Below are 22,909 nucleotides of genomic sequence, written 5' to 3' on the forward strand. Positions count from 1 at the left end.
CAGCTCATGAAAACCCAAAATGCCTGTCCCAAAAAATTAGCATATTTCATCCCACCAATGAAAGACAAGTGTTTTTAATACAAAAAACGCCAACCTTCAAATAATCATGTTCAGTTATGCACTCAATACTTGGTCGGGAATCCTTTTGCATGAATGACTGCTTCAATGCGGCGTGGCATGGAGGCAATCAGTCTGTGGCACTGCTGAGGTGTTATGGAGGCCCAGGATGCTTCGATAGCGGCCTTAAGCTCATCCAGTGTTGGGTCTTGCGTCTCTCAACTTTCTCTTCACAATATCCCACAGGTTCTCTATGGGGTTCAGGTCAAGAGAGTTGGCAGGCCGATTGAGCACAGTAATACCATGGTCAGTAAACCATTTACCAGTGGTTTTGGCACTGTGAGCAGGTGCCAGATCGTGCTGAAAAATGAAATCTTCATCTCCATAAAGGTTTTCAGCAGATGGAAGCATGAAGTGCTCCATAATCTCCTGATAGCTAGCTGCATTGACCCTGCCCTTGATAAAACACAGTGGACCAACACCAGCAGATGACATGACACCCCAGACCATCATTGACTGTGAGTGTTTCACACTGGACTTCTGGCATTTTGGCATTTCCTTCTCCCCAGTCTTCCTCCAGACTCTGGCACCTTGATTTCCGAATGACATGCAAAATTTGCTTTCATCCGAAAAAAGTACTTTGGACCACTGAGCAACAGTCCAGTGGTGCTTCTCTGTAGCCCAGGTCAGGCACTTCTGCCGCTGTTTCTGGTTCAAAAGTGGCTTGACCTGGGGAATGCAGCACCTGTAGCCCATTTCCTGCACATGCCTGTGCACAGTGGCTCTGGATGTTTCTACTCCAGACTCAGTCCACTGCTTCCGCAGGTCCCCCAAGGTCTGGAATCGCCCCTTCTCCACAATCCTCCTCAGAGTCCGGTCACCTTTTCTCGTTGTGCAGAGTTTTCTGCCACACTTTTCCCTTCCCACAGACTTCCCACTGAGGTGCCTTGATACAGCACTCTGGGAACAGCCTATTCATTCAGCAATTTCTTTCTGTGTCTTACCCTCTTGCTTGAGGGTGTCAATGATGGCCTTCTGGACAGCAGTCAGGTCAGCAGTCTTACCCATGATTGCGGTTTTGAGTAATGAACAAGGCTGGGAGTTTTTAAAAGCCTCAGGAATCTTTTGCAGGTGTTTAGAGTTACGTCATTGATTCAGATGGTTAGGTTAATAGCTTGTTTAGAGAACCTTTTCATGATATGCTAATTTTTTGGGACAGGCATTTTGGGTTTGCAATGAATCTGAAATATATGAAAGTTTCATTTTTATCATTACATTATGGAAAATAATGACCTTTATCACAATATGCTAATTTTTTGAGAAGGACCTGTATATAAATAAAGGTTGAATGAAATTTAACTGTCAAAAATACATCCCAAATATCTTAACCCTATTTCTTTCAGCTGTGTTCATGTTGTGATATCACAATCCCTGGTCACTTTATAGGTCAACCTTACTACTACCGAGTATGACCCCTATTTGCAAACAGAACTACCTCATGGTGGCATACAGTGGTGCTTGAAAGTTTGTGAACCCTTTAGAATTGTCTATATTTCTGCAAAAACGTGACCTAAAACATCTTCAGATTCTCTCACAAGTCCTAAAAGTAGATAAAGACAACCCAGTTAAACAAATAAGACTAACATTATACTTGCTCATTTATTTATTCAGGGAAATGATCCAATTCCACATATCTGTGATTGGCAAAAGTATGTGAACCTTTGGTTTCAGTATCTGAGTGACCCCCCCCCCCCCCCCCACCCCCATCCCCCCAAAAAACTGTGATTAAACGTTAAACTGTTGAGTTACCAGCAACTGCACATGGGCTTGGAGGAATTTTAGCCCATTCCAGAACAGCTTCAACTCTGGGATGTTGGTGGGTTTCCTCACATTAATTTATATAATATTTATAATTCAGATTTCATTGTTCCATCAATGATGGGAAGACATCCTGGCCCAGATGCAGCAAAACAGACCCAAACCATGATGCTACTACCCCTATGTTCTGCCTTCTCAATACCAGACGGTGGGCGGCGATTTCATCACCTACTCTGACTGGTATTACTCGGACTTTTTTTTTTTTTTATTCCTTTGGAGCCAATCGATGCGCTGGCTTGAGATATTCACATGACCGATTTCAGTCGCTCTAGTGGCAAAGACTCAGCCTCTCACACTCAATTTGTCGACAGAGTATAATGTGCCATATGCAGCTTTCATTTTTTTTCCCCAGCGAACATCTCTTTGGCCAACAGTGTTAATTTTTTCAAGTGTTTTATCAGTTAAGTTGTATTAATAATTTTAACAATACATTTTATTTGTTCGTGCATTTCAGGACACCCTAGGACACTTTACAAAATTCAAAACAATACAATTCAAAATCAAAAAAGCACAAACTTTATCAAAAACAAGGCCATGAAAATAGATCAAGTAGGCTAACTTAAAAAGTAGTTTAAAGTTATGATTTGAAGGTTAAAAAGAGAGTCAATAATGGTGCTTTGCCATTGTCTCAACTTTCACTGGTTCCTCACCACATCATACCAGTTAAGGGCCTGTCCACTGCTGGTACCCACCCCGACTGCCTGGTTTATGGGACCACCTTGTTCGTGGTTCCAAGCCGACTGCTCCGAGGTGCCGATTTTGACGTAAGCAGACAGCAGACGTTGAATGGCCAACGGAGCTACATCACTGGATGACCCACCCAGCAAAACTGCAAACTACATCTGATCCTCCATTTCCTCTCTGATGGTGTTGACGGACCGCGCCACAAGAAATGAGCACATTTACAGAGAGATATCAGAGATGATAGCTACACCCAGACTTATACACAGTGCTGGGATAAGCTAAAGAAAATGAAACCCGATTATAGGGCGATTAAGAACCACAACATGGGGAGTGGCTCGAACACAATGATCTGTTATGTTTTTGCCCACTTTGCATTGATGATCCTCAGAGCGGGGAAACAAGTCACAGTTGCAAATCTGTCCTGTGAAGAACCGATAAGACGAGAGCCGAGTAGAGTCACACTTATAAATGGCAAAGCGGCTTATGGAGCAGAGCAAGAAAAAGCTCAATTTCCTATGGTGCTGCTGAGGCAGACAGGGCATGGGGAGGTGGATAGAAGAGAAAGAACAAAGAGAATGAGAAGATAAAATAGATGAGGAGTGATGAGGTTGTGAATGATCTTGAATGTGTACAGCAGGACTTGAAATTGAATTCTGAATAAGACTGGGAGTAAATGGAGTTGCTGGGGTGATGTGGTGAAATGAGGCAGTTTTGGTAATGATGAAGGCAACTGAATTTTGAACCATTTGAAGCTTCCAGAGGGATTTGTGAGGGAGATCGAAGAGGAGAGAGTTTTAATAATCAATATGGGAAGTCAGACTATCAACAAGGATGGAAACGGTGTGTGGAGAGAGGGAGGGATCGATTCAATTAATATTTCTAAGCTGGAAAGATGTAAAATTGTATCATTGTATTGTCCAGTTTTGTGAGCCTGTGTAAAGTGTAGCCTTAGTTTTCCATTCTTAGCTGACAGAATTGGCAGCTGGTTTGGTCGTCTACTGCTGTAGCCCATCTGCTTCAAGGTTCAAAATGTTGAGTGTTCAGAGATGGTATTCTTCATACATTGGTTGTAAAAAATGGTTATTTGAGCTACTCTTGCCCGTCTATCATCTAGAATCAGTCTGTCCATTCTACGTCTGACATCAATGAGGCATTTTTGTCTTTGCACATTTTCTTTTTTCTTCTGACCCTTTCCTGTAAACCCTAGACGTGGTTGGGTGTAAAAAAAAAAAAAATCCCAGTAGATAAGCAGTTTCTGAAATACTTAAACCAACCTGTCTGGCACTAGCAACCAGTCTCTTAAATTCCCTGTCTTCTCCATTCTGATACCCGACTTGAACTTTAGTGTGTCGTCTTTACCACGTCTAGATGCCTAAATGCATTGAGTTGCCGCCATGTGATTGACTGATTAGCTGTTTGTGCTAACAAGCAAGTAAACAAGTGTATCTAACGAAGTGGCAAGTGAGTGTATGTTCAAACTTCTGATATTTCAGCTGTAGTTGTCCTGGGAGTCGTTGTACATCATGATAAAGAAAACGTTTTATTACTGTACAGTTCATGCACTGTGTCGTTTGAGCATTCCTTGTCAAGGATGATGCTGTGTTCTGCTTTCGTCTGACTCACTTGTCCTGGTTTGTGTTAATGGAAAAGATGAAATCTGCTTTTTCCAGTCATCAGAAATGCAATGATTTACAGCTGTTTCTGCCCGCGACCTGCTCTGTCAAGTTGGGATTGTAATGTCATGTTTGTCAAAGATAAGCGCTTACTCTCTGAGCGTGATGGATTAGACAATATCAAGTTTGCTAAGTGTAAGCCTTTAAGGTTTGTTCAAACTTAATACTTTTTTGCTTTCTGTGCTAGATATTGTCAGGCTCTGTGGCTGAAGTCGACTTTATAAATCAATGTAATTTCATCCGTTTCCAGCCAAAGCTTTCAGCAATCCATTTTGTCATTTATCAGTTTTCTTTCACTCAAAACGTATCTTTTTTTTTTTCAGCTCCTGGAAGGCAGCTTCACATCCCAAGTCAGCCATGAAGTCGATGGACTTATCTTCCAGCCGTGTGGGGTAAGCCATCATCTAGTTTTTTGACAGGCTGTAAATTGTCATATCCGAAGCTTTGTTGCCACAGGCTGAATACCAGGCACACACTTTTTTTTGCACTTCTACATAAGAATCAGACAGCTTGTTACTACCACAGCCCATTTGTCATCTCCTGTACCATTCTTACCCTCTGTCATTGTAGAGGAAACCACTTTCTTACAACTGCCCACTCTTGGGTGGATGCTCATAAATGCGGGACTCTGAGATGCTCCACACTAAATCAGGCTCCGGGTACCGGTAGTTTGCATTACGATAGGTGTCCTTGGTAGGAATACTAGCTTACCTAGTTTTAGAACAGCAGAAAATCATTTTTATCTGTGACAGTAATGTTATTCCACTTTCTTTTTTCTTTGATGGACTCGAGGGACCAGTTTCTTTTTGTGCAACAAATGAATAAATCTTCATAACATTATAGAAACAAGCGTTTTGCATATTATCCTCTGCTTCAACTTAAAGTTCTTGCTTGACCTGTCAATATTACTTTATACGCTGAAAAGGCACACTTTATTTGTTTACGAGAATTACAGCCTTAATACCTCTTTTTGTGTTAACCTTTCATAACAGAACTACTCGCTGGCCTTTTGTCACAAATTGTCACTATTTTGGATCTTGATGAAGTGGCTCTGAAATACTTTGGTGTTTTGTTGGCTAAACTGTGTTCAAACTATTTAAAAAAAAAAAAAAACTAATGAGAACATAATTGGTTTGACATTCGGGTCTCTCTTGTAAATGAGTCCTCGAGGCTCAATGGGATTTACTTGTCTAAATAAAGGTTGAATGAATTTGTTTAAGAGAAATAGTGTATATGTAATGTAGTAAAGAGGAAAGTAATATAATTTTGCTGTAAAATATATTTAAGTGGTGAACCACCACTGTTATTAATAGATAGACTGGGGTTTGATAAAAAAAAAAATAGGTCTATTAAATTTTCTTTTATTTTGTTTTTTTAATTTTGGCCCAAGATTTATCAATAATGTAGTTGGTTTGCTTTGGTTGTGTTGTTTTCAAAAACGTAATATATACTTACCATTTTATTTAAATTTTATTTTATCATCCCAGCCGGGTTCCTCGCCCCAAACCTTTTATCTTTTTGTCACTGTCAGTCACTAACAGAAATATCGTATTTTCCTGGCACCTATAATTCCCGATTCTCTAATATATTCATTGAATGTAATTTTTATCAATTGCTTTGGTTTTGGAGATTTTGTTTGTTTATTTTATAGTTTCATGGTTTACTATGCACATGCACATAGATGACAGAACGGACTTGAGTTTTTGTCATTTCCACAGTGGATTAATTTCTAAAATTGTCCAAAGCATGAGCATTAGTAGGATCAGAAAGGACTTGCTCTAACAGGAAAGTGTGATTATGGTTTTCCAGTTTTACTGCAAATTATTCTGTTCATTGTTTCTGAGAGAAAACTTTTGTAGACTATTGAGTTTCCAAACTGTTTACCATCCTGACTAGAATTTGGAATAGAGCAGTAATTCTGCAGCTGTATGTGTGAACACGTTGCCGTCTGTAGCCTTTGTGAATGTTATAGATTACGACTAACTGGGTCAAACTAACTGGCCTTGGACACACTCAGGCTGGTGTATGCTAGGATGTATGTATTAGAGCACTTATTGAACCTGAGAAGGAGATGCAACAATCATCAGCATCCCAGTCTTCGAATAGAAGAATTCAGTCAAATAGGGTTTTGGATTTGTTGTGACAGCTGAAATGATTGGTGTTCAACAAGCAGGAACAGAATGAGCGAGGCCAACGAGCAGATTTCCTGTCGGTGAAAAATCTAATTGGATAGACCAGTCGTTGAACAGACAAGTCGGTTCATTTTTCAGGTGCCTTTTATCACTCTCCTTATATAATTCTTGCCCGTGAATTGAACGGATGTCCTTTCACATCCCTGCAAAGTTGTACCGGATTTTCAGCTCGTATAAAAAAATTTACAGCACTGTGATGGTCCATGTTTCTCATTTGGCTTTCTATGTCCAAAGCGATTTGCGGTTAATTCGCTACTTATCTAGTGATGTCCCTTTTTCTGCAGTTTAACGTAATTGAACGGAGTATATCTCTCTGAACTATGAAGGTCAGCAGCTGGCTGGATCCTGCACGGCCACTCAGACACGTGGGTCAAAACCTGCGAAGCCGACACAACTAATGAGACTAAATGATGATGTTAATGGCGAGCCGTCTGATGTGATTTACAATTGCAAATGAGTATTTTTCGTCAAGCTTTTTGTTAATTGAATGAACTGGTTTACAAACTTGTTTTATCCTCCAACTTTTCCATTTTCTGAGGAAAAATTATGAAACGTTTTAGACAAAACAAATGCATTTGTCTTGCTCTTAAACAAGCGAGAGGCGACTTTCAGAGGAAATAACAACCGGCCTGGTGTCAGCATGGTGACAGACACAACCTTGACAACATATCGCATGTAACGCAAATAAGAATGACGAGGACCTCCTGTTTCTAGAATGGAAAAGGGGCATTGAATGAAAACTGAGGTGAGATGAGAAATATTGTAGCCGTTTTTGTGAAATGACCTTTTCAAATTGTTGTTTTTGTAAACATTTCCAGTTGTTCTCATGTTTTGTCCTCTCTGATATTGAGGCAGCACATCTACAGAACATGCAAGCTTCATTTCAGCAGCAAACACACACAAGTGCGTTATGTTTTTTAATTTTGTTTTTTACCTTTTTTATTAATCTTTCCTCGTTAGATTGTTTATGGCTCTTGTTAGAAGTTTCTCTTATTGCCTGGATATACATATACATAATGTATATGTAATGTAGTAAAGAGGAAAGTAATATAATTACTAATAATAATATAATATCATAAATAATATGAATATTTTGTTCTTGAAGCTTGCACAGCAGTGGGAGATTCCTACTGGTTTCTGGGAAGCTCTTAATGCCACCCCATATTGCGAGTATTTGATGTTTCTGTTTTTGTACCAGATTCTTCTTTGTGCATTCCAGAGCTCCATCATGTTTGTTTATTTTGTAATATATCATGTTTCCTGTTTGTATTTATCAACTTAAACTCATCCAGTGTTAAAGGTCAGAAAGACTCTTGCCTTGATGCTTTAAAATCTTTTTCATTTTCACATGATAGTATTGCCACAAAGGAAGTTGCTACGTGCAGAACAACATTCACTGAAAAATGCACATTTTAAGACCAAGACCTATTGTGGTACCATTTCATAAACACATGCAGTCTCTTAAATGCAACAAGTGCATTTAAATCATGACACTTTGAACTTTGAACAAATTTGAGAAACAATTTTTATACCTTATCTAATGGCAGTGTTGAGGACTTTGTAGGCCTGTTCTTTTGGCTCATTTAACTGTATAATTCTAGTTGTTTATTTTTTGTCTGTCTCAAAATTGAAAACTTTGCCTCTCGTTGTTAGGGTATAATTTACAACTGTTGCAAAATGTCACTGTGTACCGTTTTTTTTTTTTGCAATAAGCCCAGTAAATTGGCTGGCATCAAGAAGAGATTAAAAAGAAAGAGACTGATGCAGTGAAGGTTGAAGGAAAGACAAGTACCGAGAAAGATTGCCAGCCAGCAGCAACTCATGTTTCACAGCAGCAGGAAGTCATGAGGGATTACAAGAATCACTCGGAGCCAGAGTTCTTGAGGCTGAGGGCAAAACATAAAATGTGAGGAAAAAATAAAATGTGAGCAAAAGTGACAAATACACTAGACAAATCGTTAATGATGTTTCACTATTGGTCAATCGCATTGTGACAATAAACAATGTAAAGAGAGATGACAAGGAAAAATAAATACCGATAGAACTTTTCCAAACCTGTCTGTCACAGGGACAAAGTCTGGTGCAGCGTCTGCTTGGCAGACTCACAGGGGGTTACATTACTTTGTTTAGGATTAGGTTGAAAGATTGTGGAAAATATTCTAATTGCATTTTTTTTTAACCTCAATATTGCGATTGCGATTTAATATGCAATTATTTATCAATGTCTTCTTCTCATGTATTTTTCAACGAACACGAGCAATAAATCAATCAGCTTCAATTGCAAAGAACTCCACTGTTTTCAGCTCCGCTGCAACTCTGTTTCTGCATTCTTTTGTATAGCTCCGGGATAGCAACTTTGCTAAAATGTGTGCACAAGGGCATTCTGTACCACTTGTCCATTGTGTTTATCAAAGCTGTAAACCCAGGCTTGGTCACTATATTAATGGGCATCATGTCTTTCGCTATGAACTCCATTATTGCTCGAATTATTTCCGCACGCTGTTTCTAATTATGTTCATACGGAGTAATACCTTCGAACAGTTCGGTCAGTGATCCCTGTCAGCTGGTACTTTGCTTACTTAAGTTGAAGCACTGGTCGTTGGCATTCTAGCCATGCAACTATCGTAAATGGCTTGGTGGGTTTTTTTAAAGTGTTGATAAAGATTCATGGTGTTACCTCGAGAGGTAGCAACAGCAGCAAGACAGGTTCTGCACGATAAATGTCGTTGCTCAGCGTTATTTTTTTATAGTCAAAATAATTCCAAACAACGGACATGATGCCCCTCTTTGGTACCAAACTTTCAGATGTTTCAGCTTCTGCCGAGCCTGACGCCATTGTGCAACCAGTTAAAAGTGCAATGTTGACTTCTCCCGCTCCCTGCTCTGCTTTGCTCCGCTCACTCGCAAGTAACCAGATCACACGACCAATCGAATTGCAGCCTTCGCGATTAGAAAATCTCGTTTTATCATATTGCGATATTATTGCAAATGCTATTAACTGTTCAGCCCTATTTAGGATTACAGACTAAAGACCTTTGAGTGCAAGTTTTCTACGTGATGTCCATCGAAAGGTGGACGTATGATGGTATAGTTTCCATCTGTCCATAAATTTTCCGTTGTCTCCATAATGTCTGACCCACTCAAAATAATTTAACAAAACTTGAAACACATTTGTACCACCACTAGACAGCGTGTCATGAAATCTTTTCATCACTCCAGCTCTAAGGTCAAGGTCACAAACCAAGATAAAATGTTATACAAACTCTTTGCTTGTCCGGGCCATTGCTGTGGTTTGCTGTATAAAGTTTTGTCGACAGGCATATATTGTGCTGTATGCAGAACTCTTGTTATAAAAAGAGGTCATCTCTGGGTTTGGGGCTGTTAAAGACTTAATTGTAGTTCAAAACTACGGTATATAACACTAGTGTTTGTGGTTTTTCTTTTGTGGATTTATAATAATAATAATAATAATAATAATGTCATCACAATGTCAGCACTGTATGTTTCCATACAATGGCGAAATTAGTCTCTGCATTTAACCCATCCACCACCAGGTGGTGCAGTGGGCAGCTATTGAAAGCGCCCGGGGGACATTTTGGGGATGAGACGTGCTGCCCAGAGACGCCACGTGATGTGCAGTGACTGGGGATCGAACCTGGGACTTTCGGGTCCCAAGCCGGCTGCCCTGCCTCTACACCATCTCGGCCCCCATTTATGCAAGCTTTATTAAATTCTTATAGTTGCTGTTATGTCCTCAGCCAGTTTAAGGATACAATGGATAAAAAAAATGTATAGTGTGTACAGCTTATTGATGAACTTTGTATATTATTTGCAAAATGTATTATTTGTGTTTGTCTGGGTAAATGGAGACACTGGCGCATTGTAACAGAGAGCAAACTGGCATTGGATCTGCACATCGTACCTACAAAAACCAGTTTTGCCTTATTGGAATCAGATGAAAGAAATATGTGGCACTTATAAGACGTTAAATTGTCTTTAATCCATAAATGATGACGTGAGGTTGTCTGTTTGCACAAGGCTTTTGATCTTTGGCAAGTTATCCCACAAAGGAAATAAATTTAATTTTACAGTACAAGTTCAATGTTCATGTAATAAAAGCACTTTCACCTCAGTTTCAAACAGCAGCAGCAGGATAAATTTGAAATATTTTATTGCAAACAGCATTAGCAACCAGTAATGTGTGAGGACACCAGTAAGTCATTGATCCCCCCTCCCTCTTTTTTTTCTTTAAGTCCCTACACTTGCCTGTGCTGTTAATCTTTTTTTGTGTGTATGGGATTAGACTGGTCTCGAGGTTAATCTCAGCGGGGTCTTGCTGAAGTGAATGTCCATTATTATTGGTATAAAGGTTACCGACGCCACAGTCACAGTCTTATCTTGCTCAACACATGGTGTCCTTGGGATATGTTTTCTTTGTTTCAGAAACATCGAATAGATTTTGAATTGATAACGAGAAGCGCTGCCACAGATGGCGGAATTGCTTGTGAAAACTATCCAGATGGTAAACTCTGAGCAAAGAGGAGAAAGATGAATGTTTGATTTCTTGTCTCTTTTTGGCAGAATGGTTAGGCTTTGCTCTAAAAAAAAAAGTCTAATTTGTATTCAAACTCATTATGTAAATTAAATCCTTGGATCAAAACTGAGACAAATATTGGGTTTTATGTAATCACATTGTTGGTTAGTGTGCATTTTAGGTGTCGCATAAGTGACATTTTTTGAGCATATGTGTTATACTGTAAACAGTTAACCTCAAGATTTCCTCCTTAAATTTGCATTATTTCTACATACTTAACCTCCCATTGATGTATTCCTTTTTTTTTTCCCTGCTGCACTTTTTAGCATTTTGACATCAGAACCTTTCAGACGACAACAACCTGTGTCAGTGTGTCTCAAATATATCGACTCTTGTGTTTGAGCTATAACGTGAGGGATTTCTTTTCCTCCAGGGAGCACATTTATTGGACTTGTGCAGCCTTTTGTCAATAATCCCTAGCACTCTTAAACATTAAATGTGCCTTGCAGCAAAAGGGTGTTATTGAATTGAGACTTAAAAATACTACTTTAATCAAAGGACTTGAAGTAACCCTTCCAGCGAGCTTTTCTTTCCCCAGCATAATTACATCTGTGATTTTTTTTTCTTCATTAAGGTGCTTTTTGATTTAATTTGGCATATTAAACTTTAGTTAATACATTGTGGATTTTATATATATTTGTCTTCTGCTTCTAGTTATTATTATTATTTTTTGTAAAAGTGACATTTTTTCAAGCAGTCATAAAAGTTGGTCAAATTTGCAAAGTTTTGACCGCATGCTTCATCTTAACCTCAACATTGTGAAGCGTTTGGACAGAGAAGTGCAAATAGTTCTGTTTGATAACATACTGCCATCAATTCTGACTAAATATTACCAGCTCCTTGATTCACGCTGGGCCTTGTTTGTAAAGATGAAGTTCAATTTTGGCCTCATCGCTTCAAACTTGACTTTGTTCCAATAGTTTCTGGGCTTATCTAGCTGCCATTTGGCGTGTTTTAAGCATGCTGTTTTGTTGTATTGGAATTGTAATGGATCTTTTCCCCTGGCAACTCAACTGTGAAGCTTCTTTTTGCTCAAGATCTTCTTAGTTGTGACTCTTGAAACAACCACACCGCTTTCTCTGTGTGAAACCTATATTTGACCTAAATTAGTTTGAGGGGGTTTGAGGGGAGCAAAACAAAGCAGATGATAGTGGATTTCAGAAAACAGCATGGAGGCCAGCACTCCACCATCTACGTAAACAACGCTGAGGTGGAGCAGGTCAGCAGCCTCAAGTTCCTTGACGTTCACATTACTGAGGATTTGTCCTGGACATTGCATACAAACACCGTGGTCACGAAAGCGTGACAAAGACTCTACTTCCTAAGAAGATTAACGAAGTTTGGTACAAACACCAGCATCCTCACTACTTTTATATGTGCACCATTGAGAGCCTGCTGACAGGCTGCATCACAGGGTGGTACGTGAACTGCACCAGTCAGAGCCGGAAAGCTCTACAGAGGGGAGTGCCAACGGCAGAGGACATCACTGGTAGCAGTCTCCACACCATCCAGGACATCTACCACAGCTGATGTCTGCGTAAAGCACGCAGCATCATTAAGGACCACACCCGCCCAGCACAAGGACTCTTCCGTCTACAACCCTCAAGCAGACGATACAGGAGTCTGCCATCGCACACAAATAGACTCAAAGACAGCTATTACTCACAAGCTGTCAGATTACTGAACTCTTGACAATAATACTGAACTCTTGACAATAACACTGCACTAAGCCACATCTGTGATACCTAATATGTTTATTCCTGCTGCACGATGTGGCTGTATCATGTATATATGTCATGTATGTCATAGCTCATGCCATATATGCTATATATGGCATGTACGTTGCATATGCCTATATCATGTATGTCACTACCTTACCATCATAATTCAATTAATCAATGTTACTCACTACCTGTGCAATAACCTGTCACACAACCTGTGTAGTATAAGTTAGTTATCTGCAATATATATCATATGCATTCAAGCTATACCTGTGAAATACTCATACAAGTCATCCTACTTGCACCGTTATATTCTGCCATGTTGTTGTTTACTATATTTCTGTTGGACCTTGTAAATATTATGTTTTCTTTTTACTTTTTGATACTTTATTTTGTACCCTTGTTGCTTTCATGCTTTAGTATTTCTTTTTTTTTTTTTAAGTGAGTCAAATCGGTTCTTCTCTTCCTGAACATTTCATTGCATTGTTGACCTTGTGTTAACCTTCATATGACAAATAAACAACATAGCATTTTCTTCACAGTCACCAACGTTCCTGACAGTGGAAGCTAAAAACCTTTGACAGTCAACCTGATGATAACTTGGTATCAACAAACACTAATGTTCCACTTCTTTATTAGAATTTAAACACTTAAAAATATTTTATAGTTATATTTTATTACCTGTTTTATACAGTTCAACCAACTTTTCTCGCATATCTTTTATGTTTTTGCTCCCCACTGGCTTGAGATAGTAAAATCTGGATCTCTGCAGCATCATTCACACATTGCGGGTGTTTGGAAATGCTCGCACACACTTTACAGAAGTGGCTATGATTACCCTAATATTAGACACATGTACCTGGGACATGTTACCTGTATGTTGGTACATTTATATGGGTGTGAGGATGTCATATCTGCATTAATTTTTAAACTAAAACCAAGGTTTATAGGTATTAGAGGTGAGCTTTGAAGCGCACAGTTGATTTGTTCATGAAAAGATGAAAAACACTTCTCTCTGCAGACAGCTACAGTGCCAGACAGTTCAATGATCACTTTACACACACAGGGAAGTTTTAATGAGTACTTAATCCTGTCAATGTTAAAGTCAAAGCATCTGCTGTGGAAACAAATCAGAGATGCTAACCCATAAAATGCAGATAAAATGGAATTTGTAAGTTTCACCAGTTTCGTCGTTACTACAATAACATACCTAAAGCTGCTTTTCCTATTTTAGAAACTAAAGCATCTTTAAACAACCAAAGTCAGCTTGGATAAACTCGAATCATGGATGCTCTGATGCCACCTGCACTCCAACTCACACTGGGTTTTTGAAAGATTGCACAATTGTTGTATTGAGTATGCTTATTTATAGCTTTTAAACAAGAGATAAAGATGCAGTAGTCAGGAAATGAAGCAACTTTGTTTTCACGTCTTTACAGTAAGCTGTCTCTGTTTCCTTAAGACACTTTTATGTGCAAGTTTTGTTACTCAAGAGGAGCAGATGCTGCTGATAATGGAATAACTACAGTAATATAGAAATGGTTTTGTTAGCAAAAGTTAACCAGATTGCTCTCTGTGTGAAATGACAAGCCTTTCATATTCAATACATATAAATTTGATAGTATCTCAATCTTCAGATATTTTCTTCTCTACGATTTCAAATTCATGGTTTACTTCTCTTTGAAATGTTGTTTCTCTGTAACTTTTACTCGCTGGAGCTACTGCAACAAACTTGATTTCTGTCTGGGATGAATGAAGTATTTGGATTCTGACACCTGTTCCATTAAATAAAACTAAAAGCACATTAATAAATAATGTTACGTTTCTGGGATTCAGTCAACAACTGCAACCCAAAATCAGATGGCTTTAGCTGCCTCATTGAAATCAAGTTTGTAGTGTTTTTGTCAAGAAGCAAAGTATAGCCATTAAACTTGTGTTGCTTAATAATGTCTAGATTTTTTTATTTTATTTTGCTTGAAAGAGTTTTATTGGTCATGTGGCTATCAGTTTTAAACTAGTATGTTTGTTTTTCTCCTTTTAAAACACCATACATTACTGAAACACACATTTGCCTTGGCACTGTGTTGATTTATTGGTTTTTCACTCTGACAGCTACTACCTCTGAATTTCTAACGTGAAAACAGCAGGTAATTTCTATGAAATGGCTCATCATTACATGAAAATGAATTTGATACATGAGAGATATGTTCCTGACGGCAAGGTCGGGGCTGACACACTCTTTTGCACTTCAGTAATAAAGCTTTTTTTTTTTCTTCCTGCGCACTCACTTATTGACTAGACCGACAATAGTCATGAAAGCACAAGTGCATCAGGCGGCACATTTTCATTTAGAAATGTATTTGAAGGTTGTACGTTTATTCTACCTGCAGCCTGATTGGGCTTTCATAGTGTTGTTGCCATGGTTCCTCTGGCTTCATTTACAACAAATATCATTTTGGTTTAAATGGAGCTGTACATATTTCAGTATGCAGGGTTGGGAACATGCCTGAATACATATGAATGTATCTTCAGAATCATTCATGATTTATGCTCGTGTGTCACCAGATGAACCAACCAGAATAAAAAATATGAAGATAAATCAGTCTCAAAAGTAGTCGCACAAGTGAACAATGAGATTTGTATGCGTGCAATAAGATCCACAAGCTTACCACAAGTTTTACATGTGCAAACAAGATTCACAATGCATAGGAATGCATAGGAAGCTGTGGAGAGCTGGACTTGGGAGCTCTGTCCTGAGAAGCTTCTATCACTGTGTGGTGGGGAGCGTTCTCTGCACTTGCATCACCGTGTGGCACGGCAGCTGCACTGCTGCTGAGGGGACGGCTCTGCAGAGGGTAGTTAAGGCTGCACAGAAGATTGTGCGGATTAGCCTCCCCACCACCTAGGACCTCTACACTTCACGATGCAGGGGATGGGTGCTCCGCATCATGAAGGACTCCATTCATCCTGCACACAGCCTGTTCCAGCCCCTCCCCTCAAGCAGGCAGCTGAGGAGCATTCAGAGCAGGACCACCAGGCTCAGAAACAGTTTCTTCCCTGCATCTGTCAGACTGCTGAACTCGAGCTGCACTTAATTCAGCTTCATCTTACTTTTTTTAAACAATATACAGTGCCTTGCGAAAGTATTCGGCCCCCTTGAACTTTTCAACCTTTTGCCACATTTCAGGCTTCAAACGTAAATATATAAAATTTTAATTTTTTGTGAAGAATCAACAACAAGTGGGATACAATCGTGAAGTGGAATGAAATTTATTGGATGTGTCAAACTTTTTTTACAAATAAAAACTGAAAAGTGGGGCGTGCAATATTATTCGGACCCTTTACTTTCAGTGCAGCAAACTCACTCCAGAAGTTCAGTGAGGATCTATGAATGATCCAATGTTGTCCCAAATGACTGATGATGATAAATAGAATCCACCTGTGTGTAATCAAGTCTCCGTATAAATGCACCTGCTCTGTGATAGTCTCAGGGTTCTGTTCAAAGCGCAGAGAGCATCATGAAGACCAAGGAACACACCAGACAGGTCCGAGGTACTGTTGTGGAGAAGTTTAAAGCCGGATTTGGATACAAAAAGATTTCCCAAGTTTTAAACATCCCAAGGAGCATTGTGCAAGCAATCATATTGAAATGGAAAGAGTATCTGACCATTGCAAATCTACCAAGACCCGGCCGTCCCTCTAAACTTTCATCTTGAACAAGGAGAAGACTGATCAGAGATGCAGCCAAGAGGCCCATGATCACTCTGGATGAACTGCAGAGATCTACAGCTGAGGTGGGAGAGTCTGTCCATAGGACAACAATCAGTCGTACACTGCACAAATCTGGCTTTTATGGAAGAGTGGCAAGAAGAAAGCCATTTCTCAAAGATATCCATAAAAAGTGTTGTTTAAAGTTTGCCACAAGCACCTGGGAGACACACCAAACATGTGGAAGAAGGTGCTCTGGTCACATGAAACCAAAATTCAACTGTTTGGTCACAATGCAAAATTATATGTTTGGCGTAAAAGCAACACAGCTCATCACCCTGAACACACCATCCCCACTGTCAAACATGGTGGTGGCAGCATCATGGTTTTGGCCTGCTTTTCGTCAGCAGGGACAGGGAAGATGGTCAGAATTGATGGGAAGATGGATGGGGCCAAATACAGGACCATTCTGGAAGAAAACCTGTTTGAGTCTGCAAGAGACCTGAGACTGGGGCGGAGATTTATCTTCCAACAAGACAATGATCCAAAACATAAAGCCAAATCTACATTGGAATGGTTCACAAATAAACGTATCCAGGTGTTGGAATGGCCAAGTCAAAGTCCAGACCTGAATCCAATCGAGAATCTGTGGAAAGAGCTGAAGACTGCTGTTCACAAACGCTCTCCATCCAACCTCACTGAGCTCGAGCTGTTTTGCAGGAAGAATGGGCAGAATTTCAGTGTCTCCATGTGCAAAACTGGCAGAGACATACCCCAAGAGACTTGCAGCTGGAACTGCAGCAAAAGTTGGCGCTACAAAGTATTAACATAAGGGGCGAATAATATTGCACGTCCCATTTTTCAGTTTTTTATTTGTCAAAAAAGTTTGACACATCCAATAAATTTCATTCCACTTCACAATTGTGTCCCACTTGTTGTTGAATCCTCACAAAAAACTTGAATTTTATATCTTTATGTTTGAAGCCTGAAATGTGGCAAAAGGTTGAAAAGTTCAAGGGGACCGAATACTTTCACAAGGCACTGTATTATATATATTTATACTCATTTGTATTTATTTATTTGTTAACTGTTGGGCTTCTTGATCTGGGACCTGAGACCTAATTTCGTACCATAAACATGCAAATGTGAGCTGGTATGACAATTTAAAAAATCCTTGAATCCATAAACTGTTTTTTTTTATGTACAAATTTCAATTTGCACAAATAGGAATATTCTTTGCATATATATTGTCACATACAAGTACACAAATCACCTGCTGAGGATGAATCAGTTAACATGAGCACACAGATCAGCTTTCCAGTGAATATGATTTTTGAGACTTTCCTACTGCTGTAAATTCACACAGGTAATGATGCTTTCAAGGCTGGTGAAAAGCTGAGACATCTAAGCCTTACCAATTTTACTGAATTATTGGTAAAAGACACATTTCTAACTTGGCATAATAGCTCATAACCCCTATATTAAAACACGTGCTTACATTAACATTACTGGTTTCCAAAAACCGTAATGAAGGGAACTGTACGGTTAAAATAAAAAAACTTATGCGTAATAGATTTTAAGTTTCTGTATATCCTGCTAGAGGGCCAGAGAGAGAACTGTTTGTTCTTGATGGTTGTGTTACTCGGTGCAGGTATAATACAGAGAATATGCTACAAAAAGGTGCTTGTTTGTCGTGGCTTGGCATTTTTATAATGTACATTTACTTTTCTTATTAAAAACTGATATAAACAAGGTACAAACATCTACGACCAACTGTCTAAAAACTTGAAGTTCCCAGTTGGCCTCTGAACCTTCTGTGTTCAGCTAAGTCATCGGTTTCTCCTAGGAGAGACCACCTGAATGTCATTGCAGGATTAACTTAATACCTACACATTTGTGTTATCTTAGGTGTGAATAGCTCATTAATCAAGGTTTTTAGTTTAAAAAACAGAGAAAACACATGTAAAGTGTTCGGAACTTCTCCTAAAGTTTTATAATAGATCCAAAAATAAAGGTGAGAGAAATGACGAATATAAGAAGAACTTCTGGGAATTCTTGGCTCAACCTAAGTGATTAAAAGAGAATGTGCCAAAAGTGAAAACCCAACGATTTTTGAAAGCTCAGACTACATTTGTAAACGAGAATGTTTATGGTGTTTTTCCTCTAGCCTCAATAATTTAAATTTCCTATGTCCTGTCTTTGGAGGTGTGTGGGCGGAGTCAGGACCTCCTTATTTATTCATGTACAGTGACAGAGCAGGTTCTCCAGAGGAATCCTGTCCGTTCTCCACACATTTTCTTGGAGTAGATTACTGTTACCTGGCAACCTGCCAGTGACTGAATTTGGTCATCTGTTCCCACCTCCACCCGTCCGTCATGCCTTTACATTCCTCATGTTTCGATGCACTTGATTCATGTCCTTCGAAATGTCAGGCCCACATGAATAATCGAAGCAACGGTGGGAAGTGTGTTGTTTGGTTTGTGTCATACAGTGAGTTGGTGCACTAGTTGTGAAAAAGAAATTGTAATCATGTTGAATCATTTTGTATTGATATTTATACTTTGGTTCTCGTGATCCCAAGAATAATTTTTACTCTGTTTACCATGTCTGTCATTGACACATTTATTTTTTTTGTTATCCATTAGTTACTGACAAGAGTTTTATAATAAAGCACAATTTATGTGAGGCCCTTCCATTAACTCGTGCCTAAAAATATATCTCACCATTTATTTCCCTCTAGTGTTTCCATTTGGCATGCATGGAATGGTATTTAATGTGTATTTGTATCTTCTTTTTCTTCATGCAGAGATACAAGGCAGGGAGGTGTGATGATATCCTCAAGTGGAAGCCTCCCAACCTCAACTCTGTGGACTTTCGCCTCAAGATCACCAAAGTCGGAGGAGAGGGGTAAGGCACTGTTGCTAGGGAAACGCTCTGCTTAACGAATCCAATAGCATCTATCATTTTGTTACACACCGGGGGTGTACGCTCAGTGAAAGCCACACACTCATGCACATTACCATCTCTGTGTGCCACTATCCAGAACGTGCTTTGAATCAAAAGTCACTTGAATTTTTTTCACATTAAAATCTTCAGTTTAACTCTTAGATGTTATTTTCTTTTCCCTTCTTGAGGTTTAATGGATTTTGCTACAATTCAGCTACATTGTAAATTTCTAGTTCCATTATTGCTGGGATGTGCACATTTTGCCGTTTTATGTCAAATATTTTTATTTTTTGCTGCTTGAGCATTGTCCTTCACTTTCTCTTTTATTATGTTTATTATCCTCTGCAAAATAAATTATTCAGGTGCACCGCTTTTCATTCCAGCTTTCCTTCTAGTAAACATACCTGCCGAAAACCAATTCTGTTTTGAAAAAGGCAATTAACTCCTTTGGGTAATTAGAAAAATGATTGCCTTTGAATTTAAAATATGAGAAAACAAAAAGTTGTCTCCCAAGTTTGATGCTGTGCATGTTGAATGTGAAGAAAGAATATTTTGTACTCAGCTAGAGATGCACAATATTGGATTTTTGGCCGATATGTTAAAACTTACTTGGCCAATAACCAATACCGATATTTTTTATATACTTTCCTTTGTCGGAACATAGCCCTCTAATTTAGGCTTATTTGCTACAAAAGTTGTGTAACGGCTGTAAGAACTGGTGACATATTCAGTAATAGCCATATGCATAGCACTTTAACTTATATTAAATGAAAAGTGTTAAATATTATTTCTTAGCATCAGTCACCTGTGATGCTGTCTCACTTGTGGAGGCTTGTTCCATGTTCCTAGCTGCAGTGTGGGATCCTCTGCACTCCTGTGCATGAAGGACAGCCTTTTTAAATTCCAAGTGTTTGTCTATCCATTGTGCCGTAAGACTAATCATGCTAACGGGGCTAACACAACGTACAAATGTCTGTGGTAAAACTCATTCAAGTGCTATCGGTTATTAGCTTCTCAGTGATGTCGGAAATAACGGCTTGTAACTCGATAAGGCTACGTCAGAAAAATATCTCCGACTGGGAACAGTGTAGCGAGGCTGAGTGTAGTCCAGAAATCTTCGGAATCCAATATCCTCAACAGAAGAAAAAAAACTTCACACTGCTGACATTTTGACTTCTTTCTTTTTGCCGTGGTCCGATCAGGTAGGCGCGTGTGACGTCATCACGTTGTGCTGGAGCTGCAGCCATCCTTGTCACTGGGTTGTCATACAAAAATAGCACTTTTTATATCGGTGAGTTATTTTGATGGAATGGCCGATATTGAACTTTAACGCTAATATCAGCCGATACCGATACCATGCCGATAATATCGTGCATCTTTATAGTCAGCATCAGTGAAATACCTTAATATTTACTGAATAATTTGGAACACACATTTATAGCTTTAAGAGCACCAGGGGCCAAGTGTCATCACCAGCACATACTCCACATGCTACACACTGATCCACATTTTTTGTCTTGACTATTGACATCAACCTTGTTTGTCTTTTAGCAGATTTATCTCTTTAAGCAGTGGACCGATTTTAGTAAACTCTATCCCCTCTCATCATAAGATTATTTTAATTTAAAACACAAGCATTAAAGATGGTGGGTTACATGAATTTATTCAAGGGCTCCTAGACCTTTAAATCATTGAATGCCATCCATCCATTTTCTTGGGCTTATCCGGGGTCGGGTCGCGGGGGTAGCAGCCTAAGTAGGGAGGCCCAGACTTCTCTCTCCCCAGCCACTTGGGCCAGCTCCTCTGGTGGAATCCCAAGGCATTCCTAGGCCAGCTGAGAAACGTAGTCCCTCCAGCGTGTCCTGGGTCTTCCTCTGGGTCTCCTCCTGGTGGGACGTGTCCAGAACACCTTACCGGGGTGGCATCCAGGAGGCATCCTAACCAGATGCCTGAACCACCTTCGCTGGCTCATCTAGATGATGAATGCCTTCCAGTAAAATTGTCCAACAGGATAAACACAAATGATGCTTTTGCCTTTAAATGTGAAAAATACACCACAAAAATGATATTTTACTTTAATACCTGTTAAAATATCAGCTTGTTTATATGTTGGGGTGGTATGTGAACATAGTAATTTTTTATATATTATTTACAGCCTTACAATCGATTCCTCAGCTGAAATGTAGACTCCTATTATTTGATTTCTCTGTGCACTTTGTTGTCTTCTGTTTTGTTTCCTGATGTTGCCCAAGTTGCTGTCAACTTTTTGGTCATGCTCCTTTTACATTTCGTGACATTCGACCTCAGCGGCTGTCCCGATGAGCCCGTCATCGCCCCTCTACCAGCAACAGACTTAGGATGACAGCAGGGCGCAGTCGCTCATTCTGCTGTAAAGACAGCAAGCAGGCCAGCCTGTCAGCTTTTTTCCTCCTCCCTTTTGTGTGGGAGAAAACAGACAATCATTGTTACATTTGAGATCTTTCTTGTGATATTTTCCCAAAAGAGTATTATTTTTTAAATCTGGCAGAGAAGCACTCACCAGGGCTCAATCAGTCTTTGTGTAGGCTTTTAAATCTCTGCGTAGTTACTGTCTGGGAGGGAGGAGGAGAGATGGACAGACGTGTTTGGAGGTAACAACTGTTTATTCATCAGCCCACACGATCAATCCTTGAGCACATCTTTGTGTACCACTGAGGCACACAGCCTTGCAAGTTTTATTACCTTTTCTGAAAGCAAGCACAGAGGCAGACGGTGATTATTGTGCAGCAGTGAGAGTGAAGGGGTGGAAAAAGATGAAATGGAAAAATTAGGCAATTGCAAAGACATTGCCAGCAACACAGCAAAGCATGGAGCTTCAAGCAGTGTATAGATTTCTGTAATTATGGCTAATTTGAGCCAGTATTCTCACTGAAAACAAGATGAGTAATGGTTACATCATCATTCATTAGGTGTGCTGTGATTTTAGGGCCAGATTTGTTTGGATTGCCTTACCTGAGACTGATGTCCAAAGCTCCTTCTAGTGCAAGTCTTCTACCATGAACTCAAATGTCATTACACAATCAATCTTTTCTGTAAATAATCCCAATATACTACAAATCCTAAAATATATCAAGTGAGGCTGAGCAAAATAAAACAATGATTTAAAGTTTTTTGCTCTAAAGTCCTTTATTTTCTGCATACCAAATTGAATAATTGGAAAGAAAATAAGAAATCCTGCAAAATAGTATATTTATTATAATTTTTCTTTGGTTTCAGATATAATGTTTAAACAATACTTAAAGTTTCAGAAGCAGTTGATGAGGATTTGCTTTGAAGCATTTGAGTTGTTAAGAGCGCCAACTGAGTACCACTCAAACAGAAAAGATTCACAAGTAAGTAGTCTGTTTTTGAACTCGGAACAACAGTGAATAGATTATCCTCGATTACTACAAAAACCTGCAATTAGAGCCTCGATGC

General features: G+C 39.3%; 1 protein-coding gene across 1 annotated transcript in view; it reads left to right on the forward strand.

Annotated features, from left to right (window-relative positions):
* The window catches only part of rngtt (RNA guanylyltransferase and 5'-phosphatase), a 125,554-nt gene that overhangs the window by 74,739 nt on the left and 27,906 nt on the right, over positions 1–22,909 (forward strand). Inside the window, exons 12-13 of the mRNA XM_037685579.1 lie at positions 4,616–4,684; positions 19,314–19,414. Coding sequence (XP_037541507.1) covers positions 4,616–4,684; positions 19,314–19,414 — 170 coding nt within the window. The remainder of the gene's footprint in view (positions 1–4,615; positions 4,685–19,313; positions 19,415–22,909) is intronic.

Source organism: Nematolebias whitei, chromosome 12 (genome assembly GCF_014905685.2).
Source record: "Nematolebias whitei isolate Nwh7 chromosome 12, NemWhi1, whole genome shotgun sequence".
Lineage (NCBI taxonomy): Eukaryota > Metazoa > Chordata > Actinopteri > Cyprinodontiformes > Rivulidae > Nematolebias > Nematolebias whitei.